This window comes from Balaenoptera physalus (genome assembly GCF_965194825.1).
Source record: "Balaenoptera physalus genome assembly, chromosome: 13".
Taxonomy (NCBI): domain Eukaryota; kingdom Metazoa; phylum Chordata; class Mammalia; order Artiodactyla; family Balaenopteridae; genus Balaenoptera; species Balaenoptera physalus.
Genome location: NC_138892.1, coordinates 95,068,156 through 95,095,458, shown reverse-complemented (window position 1 = coordinate 95,095,458; position 27,303 = coordinate 95,068,156). Strand labels below are relative to the sequence as shown.

Sequence of the window (27,303 nt, the reverse complement as noted above, 5' to 3'; positions counted from 1 at the left end):
ACCATGAAAACGAAGCACTAACGTCTGCTGATGCTAGATTTTCCAATACTGCTACTGATATGCTTCTATAGAAACTGTTCTCAGGACTGTGATTAATTGCCGTTTCCTAGAGCAAACTGGTAAATCTTACATCCTTTTTTGGTAGAATATGGATTTGTCCATCAAATCTTAGCTAGTCCTGGAGGCACCCTTTAAAGTCTAAAGGAGGTAAAATTAGGACAAAAAAAAAAAAAAAAAAAAAAAAAGGAAGTACACCACACATAGCGGGTGGTAAATGGGTGAGAAGTATGACCAAGTGAGAAGTAACGTAGATGGAAAGCATAAATCCTTAAACATGTTTAGATAAAGCCATGGAAGTTAGATCCATAAATACTGTTGTGGGTACTAGGAAACTTGGAAATATCCTTAACCTAGATATTGGTGTTAGAATAACTACGCCTTCTAACCCTAACTCTCCTGAAAGTCCCTGCAAAAAACCATGCTAAACTGATTGTGTAATGAATTGTGTAATGAACTGTAATGATCCAGTTTAAGCTCTTCCAGTTCCATTTTGGACTCTGAACAGGAGGGGACAGAATGAGGAAGCAAATTGTCTAGGATCACGGATTTGGAAGACTGCAAGACTATAGGTGACCTTCACCAAATGTTACATTGTGTCAGTGCCAGCCTTCCGAGGAAGCCTTGCCGCCAGAGCAGGGAAAGAGAAGTTCAACAGAAGGTAATTTTATCAATGACTTCTAATCAGCGTCCCCCCAGCCCCCGAGATTGGAATATTCTCTAAAGCTTTCAAAGCTTTCAACATTGAGATCTTTTAAACATGTTTGCGGCTACATAAAAGTCGGCCTCCTTTCCCTCCTTTCCCACGCCCAAACTTGAAGCGTTCCAATACAATCGCTAACGTCCCGAGGCGCTGCAGAGGGGAAATGGCCTTTCGGGAGGAGACTTTCCGCCGGCGCCAAAAAGAAGGGTTCAGAGAGGAGAACCGGTGGGCAGGGGTTACTCCGGTGGGAGAAAAATCAGGCGACTTAGGGGAGGGCCTTGGCGAGGGTGGAAGTCGTGCTTTCGGCGCCCGAGAGCAAGTTCCGAGGAAATTAACCAGAAGGGGCGTGGCGCCTGCCTCCCACCCGCCCGCCCTCGCAATGAAAGTCACCGAGCGCCTGCGCGACCCGCCTCTGGGACCAGGTCGCGGTCTTTCTCCTGCTCGGATTCACAGTACGTGCCCGGGAGGGGTGTGTAAGCAGCGGGTAAGGAGAGGGAGGCGGCGGGAAGGGGACCGGGGTGGCAGGCGTAGGCTTGAGGGTCTCTGCCGACCTGAAGCTTCTTTGTTCCATGTAGCTGCTATATGTTTGCTTTTCAATCCATCACTTTTAAAAGGGAGTTTCATTCCTGTCCCCCTTGCAGGTAAATTGTCAAGCTCCAGGACTAAAACTTGAGAGAATACGTCTTTTTGTGTTTAAGTGATGATTGACCCACTTTGTATTCTCAGACCAAGGTAGCATCCACTTTGAAAGGGCCCCCTTGAACTTTTGGGGAATAAAAAGTACGTGCAAGTAATAGTAATCTAGAAAGTGGCTGCAGTTTAAGCAACCTCTGTTCATCCTAAGGGTGTAAAATCCTGCAACGGCTCTGAGTTCAAGGACAAACTGGCCTTTGTACCTCCTGAAAGACAGGACTTGCTTCTCTTGGTTTGCTTTGATAAGCCACAGAAATATTAGCAAGTTAAAAACTAATAATAATTAACAAAGGGGAGGAGGACATGAATTAGACCCTATTAGATGAATTGGAGATTGTTAGAGTCTGCTCACTGGAACCCTGGGAGGATTCTCAGCCCCCCAGTCTGGAGGCGAAAGCCATGTGGAAGGAGTAAAGGAGAAAGGAAGCCTTCTTTGGGAGTTCAGGCCTCAGCTATTACTGCTATTGCTGGATTGGGGTGGTGGGGACCGGGGTGGTGGGGACCAGGGTGCATGCAGATTTCATCTCCCTGCTTCCTTTGAAATAGTCCCAAGGCCTCTTAGTAGTCCGGGCACCACATTTATTTTCTCCTTTCTCCTCTGCCTGTTTACTCTCCAAGAACATGCCAATTGGGCTGTAATCAAACATTGTTGTATGGCCTTGGAAACTTCTCCAGGTCTCCAGCTAACAGGCTTTAACCCAGTCTAGCCCGGTGTTCTCAGATCCCTAGCCTGCTGTGAAAACTAGACACACCTTTTGCATCCCCTGGGAGTTAGGCTGGTATTGAGTTTTACTGTCTTCTGCTTTTTCCAAAATAAGAGGCCTATGTGTGTTGACCATCTTTGTTCATCTTGAAAAATGGCAAATCGGTCCAAATTTGAATATTACTCTCTGTGGCAGACAAGGACAGTTTTTCTGAGGGTTTGTTTGGGAGTGGAGTTTCTTAAACGCTGAGTCCAGAAAAGGTCAGCATAGGCCCCTGGTAATGGCCTCCCCCCACCTCCCCCCCGAGAGCCAGAAGCATTTTCCTCCCAACACCTGGGCCCTGAAACTTGGAGGCCTTGTCTGCAGTCACCTCAGTCTATTCAGTAAATTCTAGAACTCATAAACAGCAATGAGACCACTGAATTATCTTTTTTCTTTGTCTCATGGGTACTGTTCTGTTGCTTTAAAAAGTCTAAAATTGCAGAGTCATGGCCATGGGAATGCGTGCTCACATACTGTGTGTTGCACAATATTGATGTAGAAAGGCCGCTGTAGATAAGAGAACTTTGCTCTTTTTGGCTAAGAGCCTATAAAGAAAAGAGGAATATTTCTCAGTTGGTAGCATCTATCACTGAACTGTGATAGATACTAAGGGAGCAGGGGTGGGATTCTGTGGGGTGCGGGGGACAAGACAGGAAGGGGATTTGACAGAAAGAAGCCCCCAGAAGGCCAGGGAAGTCTAGAATGTTTAGCCTTGATGGTAGATAACCCACAAGTTCAACACTTGAGAAAACTGGGTTCCAGTCTTGGGCCCTCCACTGTGAATTTGTGTCAATTACTCATTCTACCTCTCTGGGCCTCAGTTTCCTTATATGTTAAAGGTAGAGACAAATATTTGCTCTGAGTACCTTAGAGTTCTCCAAATTCTCAAGTGAGATAATGTGATGGCTTTTGAAAACTCTAAAATTGTATCCTCAGTGCCTAGAACAGCACTTATTTATTTACCAAATACTTGTATAGCACTTACTGGGTCCCACTGCCTTTCTAAGCACTTTATACTTTATTCACTTAAGGCTCACAAGAGTCCTGTGAGGTAGGAAGTATTATTAATCTCATTTTTACAGGTAAGGTAAATTAATTGCAGTGGGTAAGTGGCAGAGTTGCATCCACCTGGACCACAGTCTAGTTGCACAGTCTGTGTGAGCTCGACATGCAGCTCTTTGTCCTTTGTAAAGGCATCACCTCCACATTAGGGGACTGAGCCCCCCTCTCTGGCGATATAGGTAGAGATATTCTCCACTATGCCAACCAATGCTGGACAATAAAAGGAACAATACACTGTCCAAATAGAATACATCGTTGGAATCATTTATTTTCTATAACTCATCACCAAGTTTCATGTTTTGCTCTGCTTACTTTCCTTAGATTATTTCTACTGCGTTCCTAGACTACTCAAATCACTGAACACTTTACCCTCTGAAGTATTATTATTACTACTATACTGCTATCCTCCCTCCTGGTGACCTTTCATGTACAAAGTTTCCAGTAACTATTTTTGGAGTGCAGTGCCCAGGCATGATGCAGGTTCAAAGCAACTTACTGACAAATTAGCTTCAAAAAAGAAAGTCTAGATCAGCACCACCTAATTTTGTGCTATAAATGACTCCTATTTCTTAATGCCTTATCTTTAACTCTCCTTACCCCACCCTCAGATGTGCTGGGAGTGGACCATGTTGATCCTGAGAGGCGATTTGTGGACCCACAGTGTGTGATACCAGAAGCTCAGTATTGGCCTGCTCCCAAAGCCACAGACTTGAGGAGCTAAGGCATATTTTGGTGATTGAGAAACTCTGTGTAAAGTACACTTTGTGTGTTGTTCACATTTAGAGAAAAAGCCTCCCATTGACCTTTGCCTCCAACTGCTCAGGTCTTTGTGTTCTTTTCCCACCAACAGTTCTGGAAGTCTTCTACTTTTTCTCTATTCTTTCAATACCCATTTTCACTGAGAGAAAACCATCCTCTGGTTGCTAAATACACTTCATTCTGAGAACATTGCTAAATACACTTCATTCTGAGAACATTGGTGGGGACGTACAGAAACTGTTTGACTTTTAAAATTATGGTTGAATAGCAGCATTTGCTACTTGATAAACTTTTCTTAAATTAAAAAAAAATTAACACCTCTGCTGTGTTTCTTCATATCTCTGTCCAGAGGCATAGGACTTAGGGATTCCTAATTAAGGCATAAATTACTCTACCTGCATGCTGAAGGAGAGTGCAGTTTATTCATGACTCCCCTGCCCCCCGCCATACTAGAGCAAGAGCAGATACATTAAATGCTGCTAAAAGTATTATTTTGCACTGAGAAACGTCAACTGAAAAAAACACATAACGTGAGAGCTGGGAGTTCAGCTTTAGTTGGGGCTTTCTGAGGATTGTAGCTCTTGAGGAACTGCTCTGAAGAGGTGTGGGTATCAGTATTCGGTGAAGGGGGTATGTGCAATCAAACACATATCTTTGTAGAAGTTTGCTGCTGGTTATGAGGAACGGATGTCTCCATTAATGATGTTAGTGCTTTTCTAGTTATGAGAAGTTGCAAAAAATTGGGCTCATAAAAATTTCTCCTGAAAATATCTAACTCTCTGAAGGCCTCTTCTGCCACTTTTTCCCAGAGCACACAGTGCCTCATTCCTGATCTGCCCTGAACTCCTTTCAGGGTGTGTTAAAGGTCAGCGACTGCATTGGCTAGTGACTTCATGCTTGTAGAATCAGATGGTGAGTGTTATTTTTAGTTGGCAGAATCTATCTAACATACTTGCTTTTAAGACTGCTGACTGTTGGAGGTGGGTTAATTTGCTACTCTGTGTGTGTGTGTGTGTGTGTGTGTGTATTTAAACTAAATACGGTTGACCCTTGAACAATGCGGGGGTTGGGGGGCCAGCCTTCCACACAGTCGAAAATCCACTTATGACGTATAGTCGCCCCCTCCTTTTACTCGGTTCCTCTGTATCCATGGTTCTGCATCTGCAGATTCAACCAGCTGCTAATTGTTTAGCATGCTGCTATTTAGTATTGAAAAAATCCAAATATAAGTGGACCCACACAGGACAAACCTGTGTTGTTCAGGGGTCACCTGTACATTTCTATTTGTCTGAATCCAAGGAGTATATTTTTAGCCTACCTTTTAAAGTAGGGGTTGCTTAGGAAGCTTTGGGATTTTTATTTGCAAAATGGGAGTAATGCTTAACTTGTAGCATAATTGGAAGAGGAAGGAAGATAACAGATGGAAGGGGCGCCAGCACTGCCAGCTGCAGGGTAGGCACTCAGTCAATGTTAGTTGAATCAGAATTAAGCAGTTTGCAGTCTCTTGAAGGAGACAGTGCAGTGTGGTTGGTATACAAGATGTGAGGTCAGAGACCTGGGTTTGTGTCCCAGCATGGCTGCTAAGTATCTCAAATTTCCATTTCATTCATCTGTAGAATAGATATACTTATGAGAATGATAATTTTATGGTTATGAAAATTATGTAAGGTAATGCACGTAAAGTACATGGTATAATTGGATGTGTAGCCAAGTCTTATAAAATTAAATATATATGTATTATATATGTGATTTATGTCCCATTCAACAGTAACATACAGACAACTACATGACTGGTAGCAGAGTATAGAAAGATATATAGGTTTACAGATTATTGGTAGATGGATAGATTGGTCAGAATGATCACTCTAGGTTGCGTGCAGGGGTTGAGTTTTAAAGGCAGGAACAGATGTGTCTACAGGAGACAACACTCCATGCTAAGCCTGTAAAATAGCGTTTAAGCTTGGGTATGAGAAAAGATATTTGTTTATGTAGAAGACACAGAAGATGTAGGTAGTGGGGCTGATAATAGAACAGAGGAAGTTAAAAAGAATGACTCTCAGATAGTGCGGAATTTCAGCTTTACCGTTAAGTTTCTACCCGCTTGGACTTCAGCATCACCCGTGTGTGCCTCTGTCTCCTTCCTGAGCACTTTCCCGGTTATACTTCCGACACCAGACTCAGGGAGTTACCTTCAGTTTACTCCTGACTGCTTTTAGGTGGAAGTAAATATGGAATGTGAAGTGACCTGAAGACTTACGTAAAGTTAATCCTCCTCCCCTTGTGCCTTCTACAAAAGCATCATAAATGCCAATTTTTCACCTTGCATTTGCAAGCCTTGTTATTTTATGTTTCCATTATCCTGCCTCACCCTCTTCACTTGTGTTGATGTGAATGATGACCGTGGTCTTGATGACGGCGATGATCGTGATCAGGAGATCATAAACTTTATTGAGGGTTTTCACGGACCAGGCACTGTGCTAGGTATTTTCCACATGCTATCTCAGTTAAATCCTGACAAAAACCCACTAACTTAGGAGGTATTACTATTCCTATCTTATAGATGAAGAAATTCAGTTTCACAGAGGCTAAGTCTCTCAACCAAGGTTAATAGCAAAATGGTGTGACTGGAATTAGAATCCTGGAGTCCGAGATCTTGAATACGACTGAAAGGACAAAAGGCTGTTAAATTGGGTTTGTAAAGGAGGACATATGTTAGAACTTAAGCATTTCTAATCAAACATTAATGATACTAAATACTATGGACGTAGTTTGATGTTTCTGAAGAGACCCATGGATTCTGTTTTTGTGTGTGTCCAACTTGTGGCTCATCTTGATGCAAAAATATGATTTTATTTCTATCTTTAGAGCAGTTCGCCTGTTTATTTTTACTTGTAATACCCCCTGCATTTTCATTTTCACTCAGTACTTGTTTGATGTCTTCAAGCTTAATGGTATAGAACTAGACAAAACCATAATAGTATTCATTTTGGAATTAAAAAAAACCTAACTGATTATTTCTTCTTCAAATAACCCAAGATATCTTTAAGAACAGTGTGGTTAATGCTGCAGTATAAGCGCATCAAGTGACCGTCAAGTTATTTGGGGTATTTCTGTCTGCTTTATCCCATCTTGTCTAAAATTTTTTTAAGATTCCAGACCAAAATTGAAAAAATGGTCGAGCTCACGCAGCTAATGGACAATGAAGTATTCATGGCCTTTGCCTCCTACACAACGATTGTTCTTTCAAAAATGATGTTTATGAGCACTGCAACCGCATTCTATAGATTGACAAGAAAGGTAAGACATTGGAGGCAATATTTTCTTTTAAGAGTTGAGATTCTGGAAGGCAATTGTCTTAAATTAGTTTTTCTAAAGCCCAGTGGCATATTGTCTAATACTGCAAATGAAGTATGCAATCATTTGGTACGGGTGGTCCTGATATATTTATGGAATGGGTGCTTTTTCCTAGAAACTAGTAAATAGTTTTTTCATTGTAGCTTTTACCTTTTGTCATGCCACTTAGCATATGAGATTTCTGGAGTATCAAAGTTTTCAAGGAAACTTTTTGTGATTTTGAAGTTAATTTTGCCTACTAGAGTTTAGAAAATAGTCATTTTCTAGACAGTGAACTGGTGTTTTCAGCTCTGTTACAGGTCAAGGATATGCCTTTGGGGACAGAATTAAAGTTCTTATTATCAGCAGAACCTCTTATGATTGGGATAAGGCATTTGAATTTTGTGTGGTTATGAATTCTTAAGTGGATCATATTTCTACCCGTCATGATAAGAATGATTTTTTTTAAAACTGGAGGCTTGGGGAAGGTGGTAGAAAGTTTTTGAAACACATAACCTACATTCAGGCAGGGTTTATGACAACAGTGATGGCGGTAAAGCAAAGCTACGTTGACAAAATTAAATGCTTTTCATTGGTGTGGTCCCTGTGCCTATTCAGCTGCTTCTTTCTGGAAACCATCGTTTCTCTTTTAGTCCCTGTCCTGAGTTTTTGTCCTCCAGAGCCTTGCTTTTATCTAGAAGTCACAGTGCTCCCTAAGGTATTTCCTCATTACTGTCTTGAGGCGTCATTTCTTCCCAAGGATACTTGCATTTTAATGGGGGCACATACCCACATGTTTAACTCTCTAATGGGGCAAGGTGTTAGAGCAGCAGTCTATAAAGTGGCTGCTACCACCAGATCCACACTGACCTCTAGAAATGTCACGGCACCAAGGATAGCAGAAATGTTGCTTGTCTTAAAAGGAGAAGGGAATTCCAATTTGTGGAGAGCCTGTGATATATGTTAGGAGCCATGACACTCTTTGTGTGTGTCAGATCATGGAAGCATTTTACATAATTGTTAGCATTATCTTGTGAGATGAGCATTACTGTTCCCATTTTATAGATGAGGAAATACAAGTCAGAGAGATTAAATAGCTTTCCCAAGGTTACACACCAATAAAGGGTGAGGCTGAGATTCAAATTCAGATTGGTTTCAATGAAAATCTCATGCACTTTACGTTGTCATACCTTTATTTACTTATTCAAAATATATTTATTGAACATCCACTGTGTGCCAGGCAATTATTTAAGAACAAGACAGACAGATCTGACCTCAAGAGCTGATACTGTATCACACTGCTGCCCATCAGTTCTCCTCAACATCTTTACCTGAAATAAATGCTCATGTCATATTAAGAAAAATATTATAATATTTATGAGGTTCCTCAGCTTAAACTAAGGCTAATTTTAGAGTTCGTGTTTTTCTTTATTATATATTATTAAATACTGGGACATACTTAAATATTTTTAAATGCATGTTTCAAGTTTCAGGGAATGGGGAAATCATTTCAAACATCATAATAATGGCAGGAAGGAATACATGAAATATGCCCTAGAACATGTACTTGGTGTTTATAGGAATGCGATTCAACTTCTTATATTTCACTGTATTGTTCAACACAAACTTCTAGTTAATTCAGAAAAAGAAAAGAGGCACACATACCTTAACAAAGTACAAAATACTTTTCCTGCCCCTCACTCTTTTATGCTGCATGCCTGTTCTCTGATATCCTTGGCAAGTAAACTTATGACTTTCATATGAGCCAACCAGTTAGAAATATTAATACTCTTGAGGGCAAGTGCATCAACATTACTGTAAAAAAATGCCAGTTCACCGTAATAGTCAATGAGGACTTAGAATTATGCTCTTTTTTTCCATTTTTGCTTCCTTTTCGCTATTTTTATACATTGGTTTTTATTTACATTCTTATTTATGCTTCTCTTAAAATTTTTTTTTACACCGTTAATAAAAATTCAGATTTTAAGAAGAGATGCTTTCTGCTACCCCTGGGTTTGATATATTGCTCCCATTTTTTTTTTCATAATGGCCAACTTGGATGCCTGTATTTCCTTCCATTAAAATGTAAATAACTTATCAGATAGAGTTACCCCCATGTTACTTGGCATTTGAAATAGGTTTTTTCCTCATTATTTGGAATAGGTTTTTGCCAACCCAGAAGACTGCGCAGGCTTTGGCAAAGGAGAGAATGCCAAGAAGTATCTTCGGACAGATGACAGAGTGGAACGTGTACGAAGGTGAACCCACTGTCTCCTGAAATGATTTACTTGATCAAAGAATTTTGGTACCAGAGTTAAGTGAGGATGTTGGGGTCTAGAAGAAAGAAGGAAGAAAAGTCAATCATTTTACCTAGTCCATATAATTATAGAAAATTAGCGATCTAGATGTCTCCACCTATCACTGTGATTGCACATATTTCCAGTTTAGCTTTTCTGTGCACTTTGTTGGGGTTAATGACTTTGTTCTGTGTAGGGATTTATCAAAAGTAATGACAGGTAGGAGATGAAATGAGGGTGGTAGATTCTTGCAGTTTTTGTCATCTTTCTCCAGAGGTGAAACTGTCAGCTTGTGTAAAAGGTTGAAGAACTAGGTATTTTCGCATAAGATTCAAAATATGAACTTGGGAAATCTCTCCCTTTCCAATCTCTCTCTCTCTCTCTTCTTTGTCGATATTATGTTTAATATACTGAGAATGCAATGAACAATGAAAAGCAGTAAGCCAAGATACCATCTACACAGTTTCCTAATAATACCATGAATATACTTATTTTAAAAGCACATTGAATTCTAGTTCTGGAGTATATTTCTTAATCCTTGTCATAAAGTCATGTAAATTGCAAACTCTTTTCCATCTTTACAGAGGTATTACTGACAAATAAAATTGTAAGATGTTTGAAGTGTACAATGTCATTTGATATATGTATATGTTGTGAAAGGATTCCCTCTATTGAGTTCATTAACACATCCATCACCTCACATATTTCATCTCCCCTCCTCTCTTTTTTGGTGAGAACATTTCATTTCTACTCCTATAGCAACTTTCAGTTATACAATAACGCCCTGGCTACCACTACTTTCTGTTTCTATGAGTTTGATTTTTTTTCCTTTTGGTAGATTCCGTGTATAAGTAATACCATATAATATTTGTCTTTCTCTGTCTTAATTATTTCATTTAGCCTAATGCCCTCCAGTTTCATCCAAATGACAGGATTTCCTTTTTTTTCTTAAGGCTGAATAATATTCCATTGTGTGTGTGTGTGTGTGTGTGTGTATGGTTAGGTTGTTTCCATGTCTTGGCTGTTGTGAATAATGCTGCAATGAATGTGGGAGTGCAGACATCTCTTTGGGATAATGGTAGTTCTCTTTTTAATTGTTTGAGGACCTTCCATACTGTTTTCCATAGTGGTTGTACCAGTTTACATTCCCAACAACAGTGTGGAAGAGTTCCCTTTTCTCCACATCCTGGCAAGCATTTTCTATCTCTTGTCCTTTTTACAGTAGCCATCCTAACAGGTATAATGTGATAACTCATTTTGATTTAGGATGATTGGTGATGTTGAGCACCTTTCATGTACCTCTTGGCCAGCTGGATGTCTTCTTTGGAAAAATGGCTAATTGGGTCTCCTTTTTTAACTGGGTTATTTTTACTTGTTTGTTTATTTGTTTTGGGCTATGGAATTGTATGAGTTCCTTATATATTTTGAATATAAGCCCTTATCAGATATGTGGTTTGCAAATATTTTCTCCCATTCCATAAGTTGCTTTTCAATTTTGTCGATGGTTTCTTTTGCTGAGCAGAAGCTTTTTGATTTGATGTAGTCTCATTTGTTTGTTTTTGCTTTTGTTGTCTTTGCTTTTGGTGTCAAATCTAAAAAATCATTGCTAAGGCCAATGTCAAAGAGCTTACTGACTATCTTTTCCTTCTAGAAGTTTTATGGTTTCAGGTCTTACGTTCAAGTCTTTAATCCATTTTGAGTTGATTTTTGTGTATGGTGTAAGATAGGGTCCAGTTTCATTCTTTTGCTTGTGGAAATGTAGTTTTCCTGGCACAATTTATTGCAGAGGCTGTCCTTCCCTGTTGTATATTCTTGGCTCCTTTGTAAAAAATTAATTGACTACATATGTATGGGTTTATTTCTGGACTCTCTATTCTGTTCCTTTGATCGATGTGTCTGCTTTTATGCCAATACAATACTGCCCGGATTACTATAGTTTTTAAATGTAGTTTGAAATCAGGAAGTATGATGCCTCCAGCTTTGTTTTTATTTCTCAAGATTGCTTTGGATATTCAGGGTCATTTGTGGTTTCACACAAATTTTGGAATTTTAAAAAAGTTCTCTAAAAATGCCACTGGGATTTTGAGAGGGAGTACATTAAATCTGTAGATTGCTTTGGGTAGTGTGGGCATTTTAGCAATATTAATATTAATTCTTCCAATCTATGAGCAGAGAATATCTTTTCATTTATTTACGTCTTTTATTTCTTTCATCAGTGTCTTACAGTTTTCAGTGTATAGATCTTTCACCTCTTTGGTTAAATTAATTCCTAAGTATTTTATTCTTTTTGCTGCTATTTTAAATGGAATTGTTTTAAGTTTCTCTTTCTGATAGTTCATTGTTAGTGTATAGAAATGCAACTGATTTTTTTCATTGTAGTTTTATTGAAATTTGAGCAAGAATTTGGCTTTGATATTCTCCAACATAATATTTTTGTATATTGATTTCATATCCTGAGACTATACTGAATTCATTTATTACTTCTAACAGTTTTTGGTGGAATTAGGTGAGTATTTTTGATATAATATCATATCATCTACAAATAGAGGCAGTTTTACTTCTTTCTTTCTGATTTGGATGACTATTTCTTTTTCTTGATTAATTGCTCTGACTAGGATTTCCAGTACTATGTTGAATAAAAGTGATGAGGGTGGGCATCCTTGTCTTGTTCCAGATCTTAGAGGAAAAATTTTTGGCTTTTCACCATTGAGTACCATGTTAGCTGTGGACTTGTCATGTATAGCCTTTATTACATTGAAATACATTCCACCTATAACCAGTTTGTTGTGAGTTTTTATCATGAAAGGATTTTGGGTTGTCAAATGCTTTTTCTGCTTCTATTGAGAAGATTTTTTTTTAAATTTATTTATTTATTTATTTTTGGCTCTGTTGGGTCTTCGTTTCTGTGTGAGGGCTTTCTCTAGTTGCAGCGAGTGGGGGCCACTCTTCATCGCGGTGCACAGGCCTCTCACTGTCGCGGCCTCTCTTGTTGCGGAGCACAGGCTCCAGACGCGCAGGCTCAGTAGTTGTGGCTCACGGGCCCAGTTGCTCCACGGCATGTGGGATCTTCCCAGACCAGGGCTTGAACCCGTGTCTCCTGCATTGGCAGGCAGATTCTCAACCACTGCGCCACCAGGGAAGCCCCTGAGATTTTTATCTTTCATTTTGTTAATGTGGAGTATCACACAGATTGATGTGCAGATGTTGAGCCATCCTTGCATCCCTGGAATAAATCTCACTTGATAATGGAGTATGATCCTTTTGATCCTTTCAATTAAACTGTTTAATTTGTTTTGCTAATATTTTGTTGGCGATTTTTGCCTCTATGTTCATCAGGAATATTGGCCTGTAATTTTCTTTTCTTGTAGTGTCCTTATCTGACTTGGATATCAGGGTAATGCTGGATTTGTAAAATGAGTTTGTAAATGTGCCCTTCTCTTTTATTTTTTGGAAGAGTTTGAGAAGGATTGGTTTTAATTCTTCTTAGCGTGTTTGGTAGAATTCACCAGTGAAGCTGTCTGGTCCTGGATTTCTTTGTTGGGAGGTCTGTAATTACTGATTCAATCTTCCTACTAGTAATTGGTCTGTCCAGATTTTCTATTTCCTCATGATTCAGTCTTGGTAGTTTGTATTTTACTAAGAATGTAACCATTTCTTCTAGGTTGTCCAATTTGTTGGTGTATAATTGTTCATGAGTCTATTTTGACCCTTTGTATTTCTGTAGTATCAGTTTGAATGGCTTCTTTTTTAATTCTAATTTTATTTATTTGAGTCCTCTCCCTTTTTTTCTTGGTAAGTCTTGCTAAAGGTTCGTTTATTTTATCTTTTCAAAAAAATCAGCTCTTAGTTTCTTTGATCTTTTTACTGTCTTTTTAGTCTATTTCATTGATTTCTACTCTGATCTTTCTTATTTCTTTCCTTTTACTAATTTTGGGCTTAGTTTGCTTTTCTTTTTTTAGCTTCTTGAGGGGTAAAGTTAGGTTGTTTATTTGAGATCTTTCTTTTTTCTTAATGTAGGTATTTATCACTTGTATAAGCTTCCCTTTTAGAACTGCTTTTGCTGCATTCCATGAATTTTGGCATATTCTGTTTCTGTCTTTGTCTCAAGACATTTTTTGATTTCTCTTGATTTTTTCTTTGACCCATTGGTTGTTTAGTAGCATGTTGTTTAATCTCCACATTTGTGAATTTTCCAGGTTTTTTCTTTTTTCTTCTTTTTGTAGTTGATCTTTAGTATCATACTGTTGTGGTTGGAATAGATGCTTGATATGATTTCACACTTCTTAAATTTATTAAGGCTTGCTCTTTGGCCTGACATATGATCTGTCCTGGATAATGTTCCATGTGTTCTTGGGAAGAATGTGTATTCTGTGGCTTTTGGATGTAAAGTTCTGTAAATGTCTTTTTAGGTCCATCTGATCTAAAGTATAGTTTAAGTTCAATGTTCCCTTATTGATTTTCTTTCTGGATGGTCTATCCACTGTTGAAACTGGGATATTGAAGTCCTCTACAATTATGGCATTGTTCTTTCTCCTTCAGATCTGTTAATATTTGCTTTATATATTTAGGTGTCCTATGTTGGGTGCATAAACATTTACCAGTGTTATATCCTCTTGATGAATTGACCCACTTTATCATTATATAATGACCTTGTTTGTCTCTTGTCACAGTCTTAGGCTTAAAGTCTGTTTTGCCTGATATAAGTATAGCTACTTAGCTTTCTTATGGCTTCCATTTGCATGGAGTGTCTTTTTCCATCCCTTCACTTTGAGTGTATGTGTGTCCTTAAAGCTGAAATTAGTCTCTTTATAGGCAACATGTTGTTAGGTCTTGTTTTATTTTTATCTATTCAATCATTCTGTGTCTTTTGATTGGACAATTTAGCCCATTTTCATTTAAAGTAATTACAGATAGCTATGTACTTATTGCCATTTTGTTAATTTTTTTCTGGTTGTTTTGGAATGCCTTTGTTCCTTTGTTTCTCTCTTCCTTTGTGATTTGATGATTTTCTCTAATGGTAAGCTTTGATTGCTTTCTCTTTATCTTTTGTGTATCTACTGTAAGTTTTTACTTTGTGGTCACCCTGAGTCTTACATAAAACATCTTGTGTTTATAATAGTCTATTTTAAGTTGATAACAACTTAGCTTTGAATGCATACAAATGCTCTACATTTTTACACTCCTCCCTCCACATTTTATGTTTTTTTTTTTTAATTAATTAATTTATTTATTTATTCTTGGCTGTGTTGGGTCTTCGCTTCTGTGCGAGGGCCTTCTCCAGTTGCGGCGAGCGGGGGCCACTCCTCATCGCGGTGCGTGGGCCTCTCACTGTCGCGGCCTCTCACTGCAGAGCACAGGCTCCAGACGCGCAGGCTCAGCAATTGTGGCTCACGGGCCCAGTTGCTCCGCGGCATGTGGGACCCTCCCAGACCAGGGCTCGAACCCGCGTCCCCTGCATTAGCAGGCAGACTCTCAACCACTGCGCCACCAGGGAAGCCCCACATTTTATGTTTTTGATGTCACAATTTTCATCTTGTTATTTTGTGTATCCACTGACAAATTATTGTAGTTACAGTTATTTTTAATACTTTTGTCTTTTAATCTTTATATTAGAGTTATAGGTGATTTAACCACCACCATTACATTAGAGTATTTTGACTTTAACTATATGTTTACTTTTACAAGTGAATTTTATACTTTCATGTTTTCCTCTTTAGTGTCCTTCAGTTTCAACTTGAAGAACTTGAACACTTTTTTATAGGGTTGGTCTAGTGGTGATAAACTCCTTTAGCTTTTGTTTGTCTAGAAAACTCTATCTCTCCTTCTATTCTGAAGGACAGCTTTGTTGGGTAGTGTGTTCTTAGTTGGTAGTTTTTTCTTACAGAACTTTGAATATATCATCCCACTCTCTCTGGCTTGCAAAATTTCTGATAAAAAAATCTGATAATCTTACGTGGGTTCCCTTGTATGAAACAAGTTGCTTTTCTCTTGCTGCTTTTAAGCTTCTCTCCTTGTCTTTAACTTTTGATAAGTTAATTATAACGTGTCTCGGTGTGGGTCTCTTTGGATTCATCTGTTTTGGTACTGTCTGAGGTTTTTGTAGCTGAATGTCTATTTCTTTCTTCAGATTAGGAACATTTTCAGCCATTACTTCTTTGGATAAGTTTCTGCCCCCTTTTCAGTCTCATACTTCTGGTACCTCTATAATGCATATATTGGTCTTTTTGAGGGTTTTCCATAAGTTCCTTAAGCGATTGTCACTCTTTTTCATTATTTTTTCTTTTTGTTTCTCTGATGGATGAATTCCGCTACACTGTCTTCAAGTTTGCTGAACCTTTCTTCTGCTTGATCTAATCTGTTGTGACCTCCTTTATTGAATTTTTTAATTCAGTCATATTCTTCAGCTCTGTGATTTCTGTTTGTTACTTTAAAAATATTTTCTATTTCTGTTGAAATTCTCACTTTGCTCATGCATTGCTCTCCTGACCTTGATGAGCGTCTTATGACCATTATTTCCCTCAGGTAAATCACTTATCTCTGTTTCAGTAAGATCTGTTTCTGTAGATTTATCTTGTTCTTTTGTTTGGAACATATTTCTCTGTTTCTTTAGTTTTCTTTATTCTCTGTGTTGGTTTCTGTGCATTAGATAAAACAACCACCACTCCCAGTCTTGACAGAGTGGTCTCATGTGGGAGATGAACCTTGTCAATTAGCTTGAGCTCCTGGTTGTCTCTCAAACCTTTGTGATTGTCCAAGCTGCCTTCTTTGTTTCTACTGGCTCCCAGTTTTTGAGTGTGTGCCAAGACTTTTCAAGTGTTCCAAAGGGGAGGATCACAGTCAGCAGCTAGCTGCAAGCTGATTGGAAGCTGGACTCTCAAACAACAGCTGGGAAAGTAGGTAGTTAAGCCCCTTCCAGAGAGAAACTGGGATTTGGGCATTTTTCCTGGGCTCAGGTGTATATCTGTGGGGAGAACTCTTGTACCTATTAAGAAACTGCTTCCTTGTTTGCTATAGTCCTGTGGAAGTCATGAATGCAAGCCCCATTGGCTATCAGAGCCAGGCAATCCAAGAGCCTGTCCCTTCAGTAGTAGCTGCAAAAGTTGGGGTGCCAGAAGTGCATACAAGCTCCTTCCAAGGAGATACTGGCAACTTGGAGTGGGCTAGAGGGAGAAGGTGAGGGATGTGTCTTCTGGCTTCTCCAGTCTCTGAAGAGGATTATAGCCAGCCCCTAGATGCATACTGAATTAGAAGCCTGACCCTCAGCAGCAGCTTTAAAGTATACAGATGAACGCCTTTTAGGGAAAGACTGGAAGATGGACATTTTTGCCTGCTCCCTCTTCACTGAGCCTTGGGGGTGGGGGTAGCTGCGGCAAGTGCTTGTGCTTGTTGAGAACTGCTGCTTTGTTTGCTATATTCCTGTGGGACTTGTGAATGGTAGCACTATTGGCTGTCAGAGCCAGGTGATCCAGAGACCCATCACTCGGGCTGCAGCCATAAAAGCTGAGGTGCAGATGTGTGTAAGCTCCTTCCGGGGAGATACTGGAGACTTGTTTTGGGCTAGAAGGAGAAAATGGAGATGTCTACTGGCTTTCCTAGGAAGGATCAAAGCCAGACCCTAGATGCAGGCTAACTGGAAGCTTGACCTTTAGGTAGCAGTTTTTAAAGTATGCAGGTGGATCTCTATCTGGGAAAAACTGGGAGGTGGGCATTTTTGCCTGTTCCCTCTGTGCTGAGTCCTGGGGGAATAGCTACAAGTCTCATGCACCTGTTAACAACTTTGCTTTTGTTTGCTATAGTCCTTTGGGTCTCCAGGATGCAATCCTCACTGACTTACAGAGTTAGGTGTTTTGGTGGGGGTCTGTTCTTGGGTGAAAGTCTTAAAGGTTGGGGCACTAAATATGAGGTCTAAACCCTCTTCTCCTCAGGGAGAAGCTGGGAGTTGAGAATTCCCTTCTGACTGTATGATGCTGTTCTGGGGGTGGGGTTTATAGCAAGATTTTTTCAGCCTTGCCTTATCCATTTCGATGTGGGTATTTTCTCATTCTCTCAATGGGTAGAAGTTGCTCAGCTAGTTTCTGGATTTCTTTCAGAGGTAATTGCTCCATGTGTAACTGTCCATTTGGTGTATCTGTGGAAAGAGGGGAGTTCAGGAGCCCCCTATGTCACCATCTTGGCCGACCTTCTCCCCACCGCAAAATTTTTTATATTGAGATTCCATTCCCAATCCATTAGTTACCTTTTTCTAACATGTGAAACATTAAAATTATGTACCGTCTTCATTTAGTATTTTCTAATGCTCATCTAAACTGTAGTACAATTCTAGACACATTTCACGGGATAAGCAAAATTATATGAAATTAAAGAAGCAGTGAAGAGTTTTCATAGCCATGCTTAAACAGTTAGATATTTAGTTTTGTGATGAATAGTTAAGATATGAAACATCATGAATATATTTGACTACACTTCTTCAATTTGGTGAGTATAAATAGATAATGAAATGGGGACTGAAAGAAAAAATTTTACTTCTGTAATTCACGTATCTGCTGCAGCATCAAATCCCTTTGGAATCTAGACCATATTTGCATCATCACTTTTGACTTCCTGGGAAGTCTGAAGCCCCTCCCAAGATTTCTGCAGATTCCCTTATGGTATATCGTCTCAAGATTAACTCAGTCTGCAATCCTGCATTTGTGCATGTTTCCATATTCTGCATTTTGTTAGGCTGATGTAAACTTGGTTCTTTCCTCAACTCTCTCAACAAATCAAGTTAAAAATGTGATAAAAATAGACCTGACTAAATCAAGGTGCAGAGTTTACAGTATGGCAACACAAACATTTCAAGTTGTATGTTACATTGCTCTGTCCTTCAGCATCCTTTCCCTGGGGAAGTTGCATTGTACCCTCTTCACCTCACAGAATGGTCAGCATTACACCATTGTGCAGGCTACTCTTTTACCCCATGTACTTCTCTGCTCCTCCAGTACCGAAATTTATTTTTTTTATTTATGCAGAAGTTTAATCTCAAATTATTTATCAAGCAAGAATGGCTTTTTCTAAGAGGAAGTCTATGCTAGATAGTTAGAATAAGATTTTAACTTTTGCTTCACTTAGTTATATATTTGTTAATTCAGCAGTCCTACTGATTAAAGTGGCCAGTTTTAAAATGGATTGTGTCAAGAATATGGATCTAAAATAGTCTCATGAATCTCTCAAAGAATCAATGTGAAAATTTCAAACAGTATCAGAGGAAAATTGTATGTGTTATGATGAAAAAGAATAAAAATTAGAAAAGGTGAATAAAGCTTTGTGGAGTTATCAAAACCACTAAAGAGAAAGTAAGCAGTTTAAAGCTTTGTCTCATCCTTTTCGTGCATCCCTTTTAGGGAAGGTAATCAAATACATGATGCTAATCATGACCCTATGCTCATAAAATTGCCCAGAACTTCAAAGTGACAACAATTAGACCTTTAGTAGCATTAGTAAGTTTGAAAGGAAGATCAAAGTAAGTCTCACCTATGAAAACTTAGCAACAGATATTTTATTTGGGAATTTTTAGATTCCTCCCCACTCTCCCTTCCCAGCCCCTACTTCTGTCTCTCCTTGCCCATGGGATTGTATTTCTAAAGGAGAAAGCCATTATCTAAGCTGATCTTCTCATCAGGTTGTGAACAACAAATAAAATTTAGAATGATTGACCTTAGCTATGAAAGGAGTCAGTGTCCTTGAGGAGGTGCAGCCACTGTGTGTCCAGCGCCTCCTGGCGATCAGACACTGGCTTTTCAGTGCGGCAAGAAAGAGAGTGTCCAGGAAAGACAAGGCATCCAGTTTTCAGGTGTATTTTTTTAAGATCGGATCAGTCCCATCAAAAAATTTCCTACTAACAAATCTCTTTTGGAGATACTTTTCAGAGAAAGAGTTTCCAGAATCTCCACTTTCCATTTTTAACCTAGAATTTTTCTTTTTCATTACTTCCACATGTAATTATCACGTTATTTCTATTAGCATATTTCAGTGACAGGGACAGAATTTGGCTACAAAGGAAGTGAAAATTATGCTTTCAGGTATGCAATAGTGAGAAAATTAATACATTCTACACATATGGAACACTTAATTAAAAATATAAAGTAATATGTGTTGAAATGTCAAGATAAGTAGCCTAAAGTTAGTTATTTATATTCTGGGCAGACAGAAATCAGTGATGATTAGAAAACCTTTTACATTATGCATTTATTTAATCCTATCCCATCTTGTTCTAGAAAGAATTCAAGACCAAATGTGTTCCCTACAACAAGGTAAAAAGAAAGTTGTACAGTAATCAGGGCAGCTGGAGAAATACAGGGTAGCATTCAAACGAGGAAAAGGGGGGTGGTACTTAGGAAGAGGAGAGATGTTTAGAATAGGCTATGTTTAAAGGTAGAGAATACCCCTTCACTGAAACTGTTCAGTGGAGTCCAGGTGATACTTGCTGGAGATTCTTCAAGGAACTGGAGCATGGGCTAGGATTTGAGCCAGATGACTTCCCTTCTGGCCCCAATGCATGAAGGAAGCATTTATTGAGAGATTACTGTGTGTGTCTCACTGTCACTTCTTTTATTGGAGTGCTATAAAATAGCTTTAAGACTGGGTTCCTGCCCTTGAGGGGGTTTATAACTTTTCCCCTAAAAATAAGACCAACATTCATGTAGTACTTAGAGAATGATATAAAGCAGTCTCCCATTAGATGTTAAGTCATGAGGTACAGGGTATTATTTCCTAGGGTATTTAGAAATATTTCATAAAGGAAGAAGCTGAAGAATGTTAGGACTTGAGGAGAAGGAGAGGAGAGATCACGTCAATTTGGGAAAATTTCTTTGTGGGAATTTGGAAATACTGCTGCTGTATGCTGAGCATGAAGAACTTTGGGTAAGAGAAGGGAGTCAGCAAGTCTGGTGTGAAGCTCCTTTTGTAGTTGGCCATCCCCTGATAATTCTCAAAGATGTCTACAAGTCTGGTCTAGGTCAGGGCGATGCTGAGATCCGAGTGGTTCTGATCTGACTAGGAAGGTGTGACTGGTGCATCATAAGCACAGAGCAGGGCTGATGGGAAGGTCAGCCCAGAGCAAGCTTGCCCCAAGGAGCATCTGCCTGAAGGAGAAAGGAAACAGGAACACAGGATGATGGAGAGGGGGAAATAGACCCTGGTAGAAGGTGGTCACACATAAAGATGGATGTCCACCAGGTACTAGATTTTGGTTGCTGTCTAGGAATGACATGAAAACGAAGGAAGCTGCCCCTCTAGGATGAGTTCTGTTGTTTGAGCAGAAAAAGGGTTATGATGGAAGGGTGATACTGAACTACAGCAGGAGCTGACTGGGAGAGTTGGGTAAGCATGTGCCTGGCTCAGGGTCTAAAAAAGAAGAGCATATAAAATAGCGTAAATTAACATAGAGTGTGAGGCTCCATTGAAAACAGTTCTTACTAGGACAATAAGGAGTGCGATCTCTGAGACCATTTCGAGGGCCAAGGACAGGGAAAGAGAATTGAAAAGAGAATAAGATAAAGAGAGAGAGGGAAGCCAGAAAAAAATGGAGGGGCCAGTAAGGTCCAAGGAAGCCCTGCCTTTGAACTTCCATCCCTCTCCCTCCACTGGAGCTCTTTACTCCTTATTGTCTTTGACTTTCTTCTCTTCTATTTGCCAATTGCTTAATACAGGCTTAGAAGTAAACACATTTCCACAGGGTTTCACCATTATAGGTTCTTTCCCAGCTTTAAAATGTCTGTCCTTTTAGAATGTTGTGAAGGAGAAAAGTAACATGGCCAAGATGGGAGGTGAAGATATATCTGTGGTCCAGCAGGAGAGTTCAAAGGACCCAAACAAATACCCTTGGTGTAATTGGTGAAGCGGGCTCTTCTTTAGTAGAAAATAGTATTCCTGTCCTTTCTTGCCCACCTCACTCTCTGTAACCCTTGGGTTGTTCCATGAAAGAGAAGGGACAAGAACTCCCATACCTTTCTGTCTTGGCTTTTATTCAGGAACAGGCAGTTGTTTATTTAAATCTTTCAAAACTGTTACTTACCTAGGTTACTGTCACATTCTTCATACCTTTATGTTGTCATCTTTGTCAAAAAGGTGATGAGAAAGGATAATCTACAGGAAACAGAAGAAAGGAAAGGAGGGGAGGAGAATGGTGATCATTGAGCAGGCAATATGTAATAGTTACATTTTTTGCTAAAAGAAAAGAGAGTAACATAAAACAAATATTTTTCATTTTGAAATATGTATCGATAGCTGATAAGCTCTATCACAATCTCAATTTCTAGTCTAGATTCTTAAGCAGTTTTTAACTCTGGAGTCTTGAACAGGGGTACCAGATTTTTGAAGATTAAGCAGTTTAAAAAAATGTCAAGTCAATAATAGATGTGCCTTGTATTCACAATCCTAGCCAGAGGTGCCATGAATTGGAGGAAAACTTGTGTCTAAACCATGCTTTCTGTTTTCTTATAGCTGTGGTATGAAATCCCAATCAAGGAAATATGTCTTTCTCTTTATTGTCTATCAATTTTATGTATACTTTGCACTTTGCTCCGTCACTACTAACTAATTCCTTTTGCAATTTTAGGATAGGTTGGCTAAATTTTTTCCCATGTTTGAAAGACTAGTTATGTATTCTGTTATATGGTTGTGGTGAGCATGAATTTCTTGATATTAAATTGGTAAATTGATTCTTGGCAACCTAGTGGATTGGGTGAATGGGCAAGGGTGGTCTCAGTAACCATTTTGCAGACTAGCACAAGTGAGGCAGGAGTCTTAAGAAAGGTCATAACCAAAAGGGTTTTCTTCTTTTGGGAAGAAGAGTTTTTTTTTGTTTTTTTTTTTTTTAACATCTTTATTGAAGTATAATTGCCTTACAATGGTGTGTTAGCTTCTGCTTTATAACAAAGTGAATCAGTTATACATATACAATATGTTCCCATTTCTCTTCCCTCTTGCATCTCCCTCCCTCCCACCCTCCCCATCCCATCCCTCTAGGTGGTCACAAAGCACCGAGCTGATCTCCCTGTGCTATGCGGCTGCTTCCCACTAGTTATCTATTTTACATTTCGTAGTGTATATATGTCCATGACACTCTCTTACCCTGTCACATCTCACCCCACCCCCTCCCCATATCCTCAAGTCCATTCTCTAGTAGGTCTGTGTCTTTATTCCCGTCTTGCCACTAGGTTCTTCATGGCCTTTTTTTTTTTTTTTTTTTCCCTTAGATTCCGTATATATGTGTTAGCATACTGTATTTGTTTTTCTCTTTCTGACTTATTTCACTCTGTATGACAGACTCTAACTCCATCCACCTCATTACAAATACCTCCATTTCATTTCTTTTTATGGCTGAGTAATATTCCATTGTATATATGTGCCACATCTTCTTTATCCATTCATCTGTCGATGGACATTTAGATTGCTTCCATGTCCTGGCTATTGTAAATAGAGCTGCAATGAACATTTTGGTACATGACTCTTTTTGACCTATGGTTTTCTCAGGGTATATGCCCAGTAGTGGGATTGCTGGGTCGTATGGTAGTTCTATTTGTAGTTTTTTAAGGAACCTCCATACTGTTCTCCATAGTGGCTGTATCAATTTACATTCCCACCAACAGTGCAAGAGTGTTCCCTTTCCTCCACACCCTCTCCAGCATTTATTGTTTCTAGATTTTTTGATGATGGCCATTCTGACCGGTGTGAGATGATATCTCATTGTAGTTTTGATTTGCATTTCTCTAATGATTAATGATGTTGAGCATTCTTTCATGTGTCTGTAGGCCATCTGTATATCTTCTTTGGAGAAATGTCTATTTAGGTCTTCGGCCCATTTTTGGATTGGGTTGTTCGTTTTTTTGTTATTGAGCTGCATGAGCTGCTTGTAAATCTTGGAGATTAATCCTTTGTCAGTTGCTTCATTTGCAAATATTTTCTCCCATTCTGATGGTTGTCTTTTGGTCTTGTTTATGGTTTCCTTTGCTGTGCAAAAGCTTTTAAGTTTCATTAGGTCCCATTTGTTTATTTGTGTTCTTATTTCCATTTCTCTGGGAGCTGGGTCAAAAAGAATCTTGCTGTGATGTATGTCATAGAGTGTTCTGCCTATGTTTTCCTCTAAGAGTTTGATAGTGTCTGCCCTTACACTTAGGTCTTTAATCCATTTTGAGTTTATTTTTGTGCATGGTGTCAGGGAGTGTTCTATTTTCATACTTTTACATGTACCTGTCCAATTTTCCCAGCACCACTTATTGAAGAGGCTGTCTTTTCTCCACTGTATATGCTTGCCTCCTTTATCAAAAATAAGGTGCCCATATGTGTGTGGGTTTATCTCTGGGCTTTCTATCCTGTTCCATTGATCTATATTTCTGTTTTTGTGCCAGTACCAAACTGTCTTGATTACTGAAGCTTTGTAATATAGTCTGAAGTCAGGGAGCCTGATTCCCCCAGCTCCATTTTTCGTTCTCAAGATTGCTTTGGCTATTCGGGGTCTTTTGTGTTTCCATACAAATTGTGAAATTTTTTGTTCTAGTTCTGTGAAAAATGCCAGTGGTAGTTTGATAGGGATTGCATTGAATCTGTAGATTGCTTTGGGTAGTAGAGTCGGAAGAAGAGTTTTTATAAGAAGAATCTTGAATTGCTGTTGTGTGGACCTTAGAAGAAAAAGTATTTTATATGTATAAAAATAGAGTGAGTTTTATTATATAGATGCAGTTTTGATAGTCTTGAAAGTGCAACAAGCCTTCTCTGTTGTATGTTGAGATACACTACAAATAAAAGAAACAAGATAACGAGACATTCTAAATGAGAGTCAAGTGTGTAAGGAAGCAAGGGAATTTGAGAGAAATAAAATGAATCTTACTTTGCATGTTTAAGATCCATTAACACTTCTATTTAGTTTCAGAAGAGAGGGGAAAATGAATATATTTCTGCTGATTTTGAAATTTGTGTTTTACAAGTCATCTTTTTCCACAGAGCCCACTTGAATGACCTCGAAAATATTGTGCCATTTCTTGGTATTGGCCTTCTGTATTCCTTGAGTGGTCCAGATCTCTCTACTGCCATCCTGCACTTCAGACTCTTTGTTGGAGCACGAATCTACCACACAATTGCATATTTGATACCCCTTCCCCAGCCAAATCGTGCTTTGGCTTTTATCCTTGGATATGGAGTTACACTGTCAATGGCTTACAGATTGCTGAGAAGTAGATTGTACCTGTAAAGAGAATCATACAACTCATCATCCAGTGATTTTCTAACAATTCTGTACTTCCAATTTATAACAAATACTTTTTAAGGTTTTAAGTGGGAAAGGAGCAGAGAAATTAAGATAGGGAAAACCTAGTCTGAATATTAATGTCACCAATATCCTTTATTCTTTTTTAATATTTGCACTAGAAATTTAACATAATTTTTAGCTCTTTTGTCTTATTCTTAAAGTACTTTGTTTTAAATTTTGATTGTAATTTGTAACATTATTCAACATTTCATATTTTAAATCTTTAGAAAGAGTAAGTACATGTATGTTAAACTTGTATTTCAGTATTGCTGCAATCGGCATATGAAATAAAGAATTTAAAGAACGATTTCATTTGGTTTTATTTTTCCCAACGTATTTTCAAGTTTCAAACCTACAGAAAAGTAGAAAAGTAGTACAATGAACTTCTATATGTCTTTCACCTAGATTTACCAGTTGTAAACATTTCCCCATATTTGCTTTAGCTCTATCACTCAATGTTTTTTCTGAACAATTTGAAAGTAAGCTGCAGATACTGTATCATGCATTTAAGATACTTCACTCCTAAATACTTCTACATGTATCTCCTGTGTACAAAGCAGTCTCCAAATAACCATACCATTCCCACACCAAAGAAATTTAACTCTAATACAATATTTATTTAACATACACAGTTCATATTTAAATTCCCCAATTTTTCCAATAATGTCTTTTATAACTGTTTTATTTTTGATCCAGGAATCAAACAAGGACATCACACTGCCTTTTGTTATTATTTCTATTTAGTTTTCAATAAAATGGATGAGTTCTTTCATATTTTTCATCTTTTACGACTGGCGTTTTTTGAGAAGTTTAGGCTGGTGGTTTAATAGAATGATCCTTAATCTGATTTGGTTTTGTATATTATTTTCTCATTCTTTGATTCTAATTAAACATTTTTGTTAATGTTGTCTTCTTCAGATTACAGAACATTAATAGACATATGATGTCAGTTTGTCCCGTTAGTGGTGATCAGTTCAGTAAGGTAGTATCGACCAGATTTATTCACTGTAAAGCTATCTTTTTTTAATCGTATTTAGGGTGATAAATTGAGACTGTACAAATCCTGTCCTCCTACAAACTTTCACCCAATGGATTTAGCATCAAATAATGCTCAGCTTTGTTTCTATATAAAAATATAAATATATAAACATAAAAATTCATAAAGCATATGTTTACAAACGTATAAACACTATATACATCCATACATATTTAGATTTTTTTGTCTTGAATTATGTGTACTTAAACCTTTGTAATAAAGGATGAACTTTTAAAATATTGATATTTATACTCGCCATTTATATTATTAGTTTTTCTATCTCTTGATTACTCTTAATTTTAATACATATTTCTTAAATAGTGCTTTTAGTGGCTCTCATAATGGTTCATTTAGGTTTACCACACAAATGAAAGGTCACTGTGTTTATATTTTAAGTTTCATAATTTGAGCAGCTCTTAAGTCCATAAAACATATTGGACAATTGACTATGGAGAATTCTGTACAAGTTTCTTTTCACTTCTTTTCCTAATGTTAAAAGCAGCTTTGCATATCAGGAAAGCTTTGTGGTATAATTAATGGAAAAGATCATGAGCTCAGAAGTGAAAAGTTCAAAATTTAAGGATTAGATCTGCCTGCATAAACACACACACACAGACACACACACAGACACCCTACCCTCTGGATTTGGGTAACCTATTTACTCTGTCCAATCTGTAGTTTCCTTAAACTTTTGTGAGATTTTTTGAAGGTCAAATGATCTATGTATGTGAAAAAAAGATATTCTAAACAATAAAGTGTCCTCCATATGGAAATTATTTGAGTAATCTATCGAGCACAAAGATTCAGTTAGCTGAGTTTTGTGTAAGATACTTGTTTAACCATCGTCACTTCTGTAATTGTTCTCATAAATTTTCTACTTCCCTGGTAATGCTTCTCAAGAGTAGTAGCAGAATGTACTGTGGTTATTGGTTACCCACTCAGCTACTAATATTTGATATCCATTACTTAACAACTATCAGGAAAAACAAAGGACATTTAAATTATATGTTCTTAGAGGTATAAAAACTATGTATATGTGCAGAACATGTTTAAGAAAAAATGAAAATGTCTAGAGCTCACCTACTTCAATTTCCAAGTTTGAATAATAGTTGTAAAGACAATTTAAAATGGTTTCTAACTGTATTTTCACTCAGAAGAGAAGCTGTAGATGTTGGGGAATTTATTAGTGAAACTGTTGTAATGGAGAAGGATGGATGAAGGAAAGAATATTTACTGGTCCAGTGTCTCCTGTACCAAGGAATCCCCACCTGACCACATGACACACTGGACTCTGGAGGGACGTCTGTGCTATAAGTGGCTTTGACTTGTGA

General features: G+C 38.3%; 2 protein-coding genes across 5 annotated transcripts in view; both read left to right on the top strand.

Moving 5' to 3' along the window:
• LOC309641685 (uncharacterized protein) overlaps window positions 1–27,303 on the top strand; it is a 406,435-nt gene that overhangs the window by 261,501 nt on the left and 117,631 nt on the right. The window lies entirely within an intron of this gene.
• On the top strand, window positions 566–25,708 carry MGST1 (microsomal glutathione S-transferase 1). 4 transcript variants are annotated; one of them, XM_082421970.1, is made up of 4 exons: window positions 566–718; window positions 7,170–7,317; window positions 9,517–9,611; window positions 24,633–25,708. In XM_082421970.1, exons 2-4 carry the CDS (start codon window positions 7,192–7,194, stop codon window positions 24,877–24,879), a joined length of 468 nt encoding a protein of 155 aa, XP_082278096.1. In that variant the 5' UTR covers window positions 566–718; window positions 7,170–7,191; the 3' UTR covers window positions 24,880–25,708. The 4 variants fall into 4 exon arrangements, with proteins under 4 accessions (XP_082278096.1, XP_082278094.1, XP_082278095.1 ...); XM_082421968.1 differs by lacking the exon at window positions 566–718 and adding an exon at window positions 1,125–1,244 and having other exon boundaries at window positions 24,633–25,243; XM_082421969.1 differs by lacking the exon at window positions 566–718 and adding an exon at window positions 1,126–1,212 and having other exon boundaries at window positions 24,633–25,243.

What these genes read in the sequence shown, in the direction of transcription:
- MGST1 (XM_082421970.1), top strand. Translation starts at nt 7,192, where the DNA reads ATGGTCGAGCTCACGCAGCTAATGGACAATGAAGTATTCATGGCCTTT. An exon ending in TCTATAGATTGACAAGAAAG is followed by an intron (nt 7,318 to 9,516) that starts GTAAGACATTGG and finishes TATTTGGAATAG; the next exon opens with GTTTTTGCCAACCCAGAAGA. An exon ending in AGAGTGGAACGTGTACGAAG is followed by an intron (nt 9,612 to 24,632) that starts GTGAACCCACTG and finishes CTTTTTCCACAG; the next exon opens with AGCCCACTTGAATGACCTCG.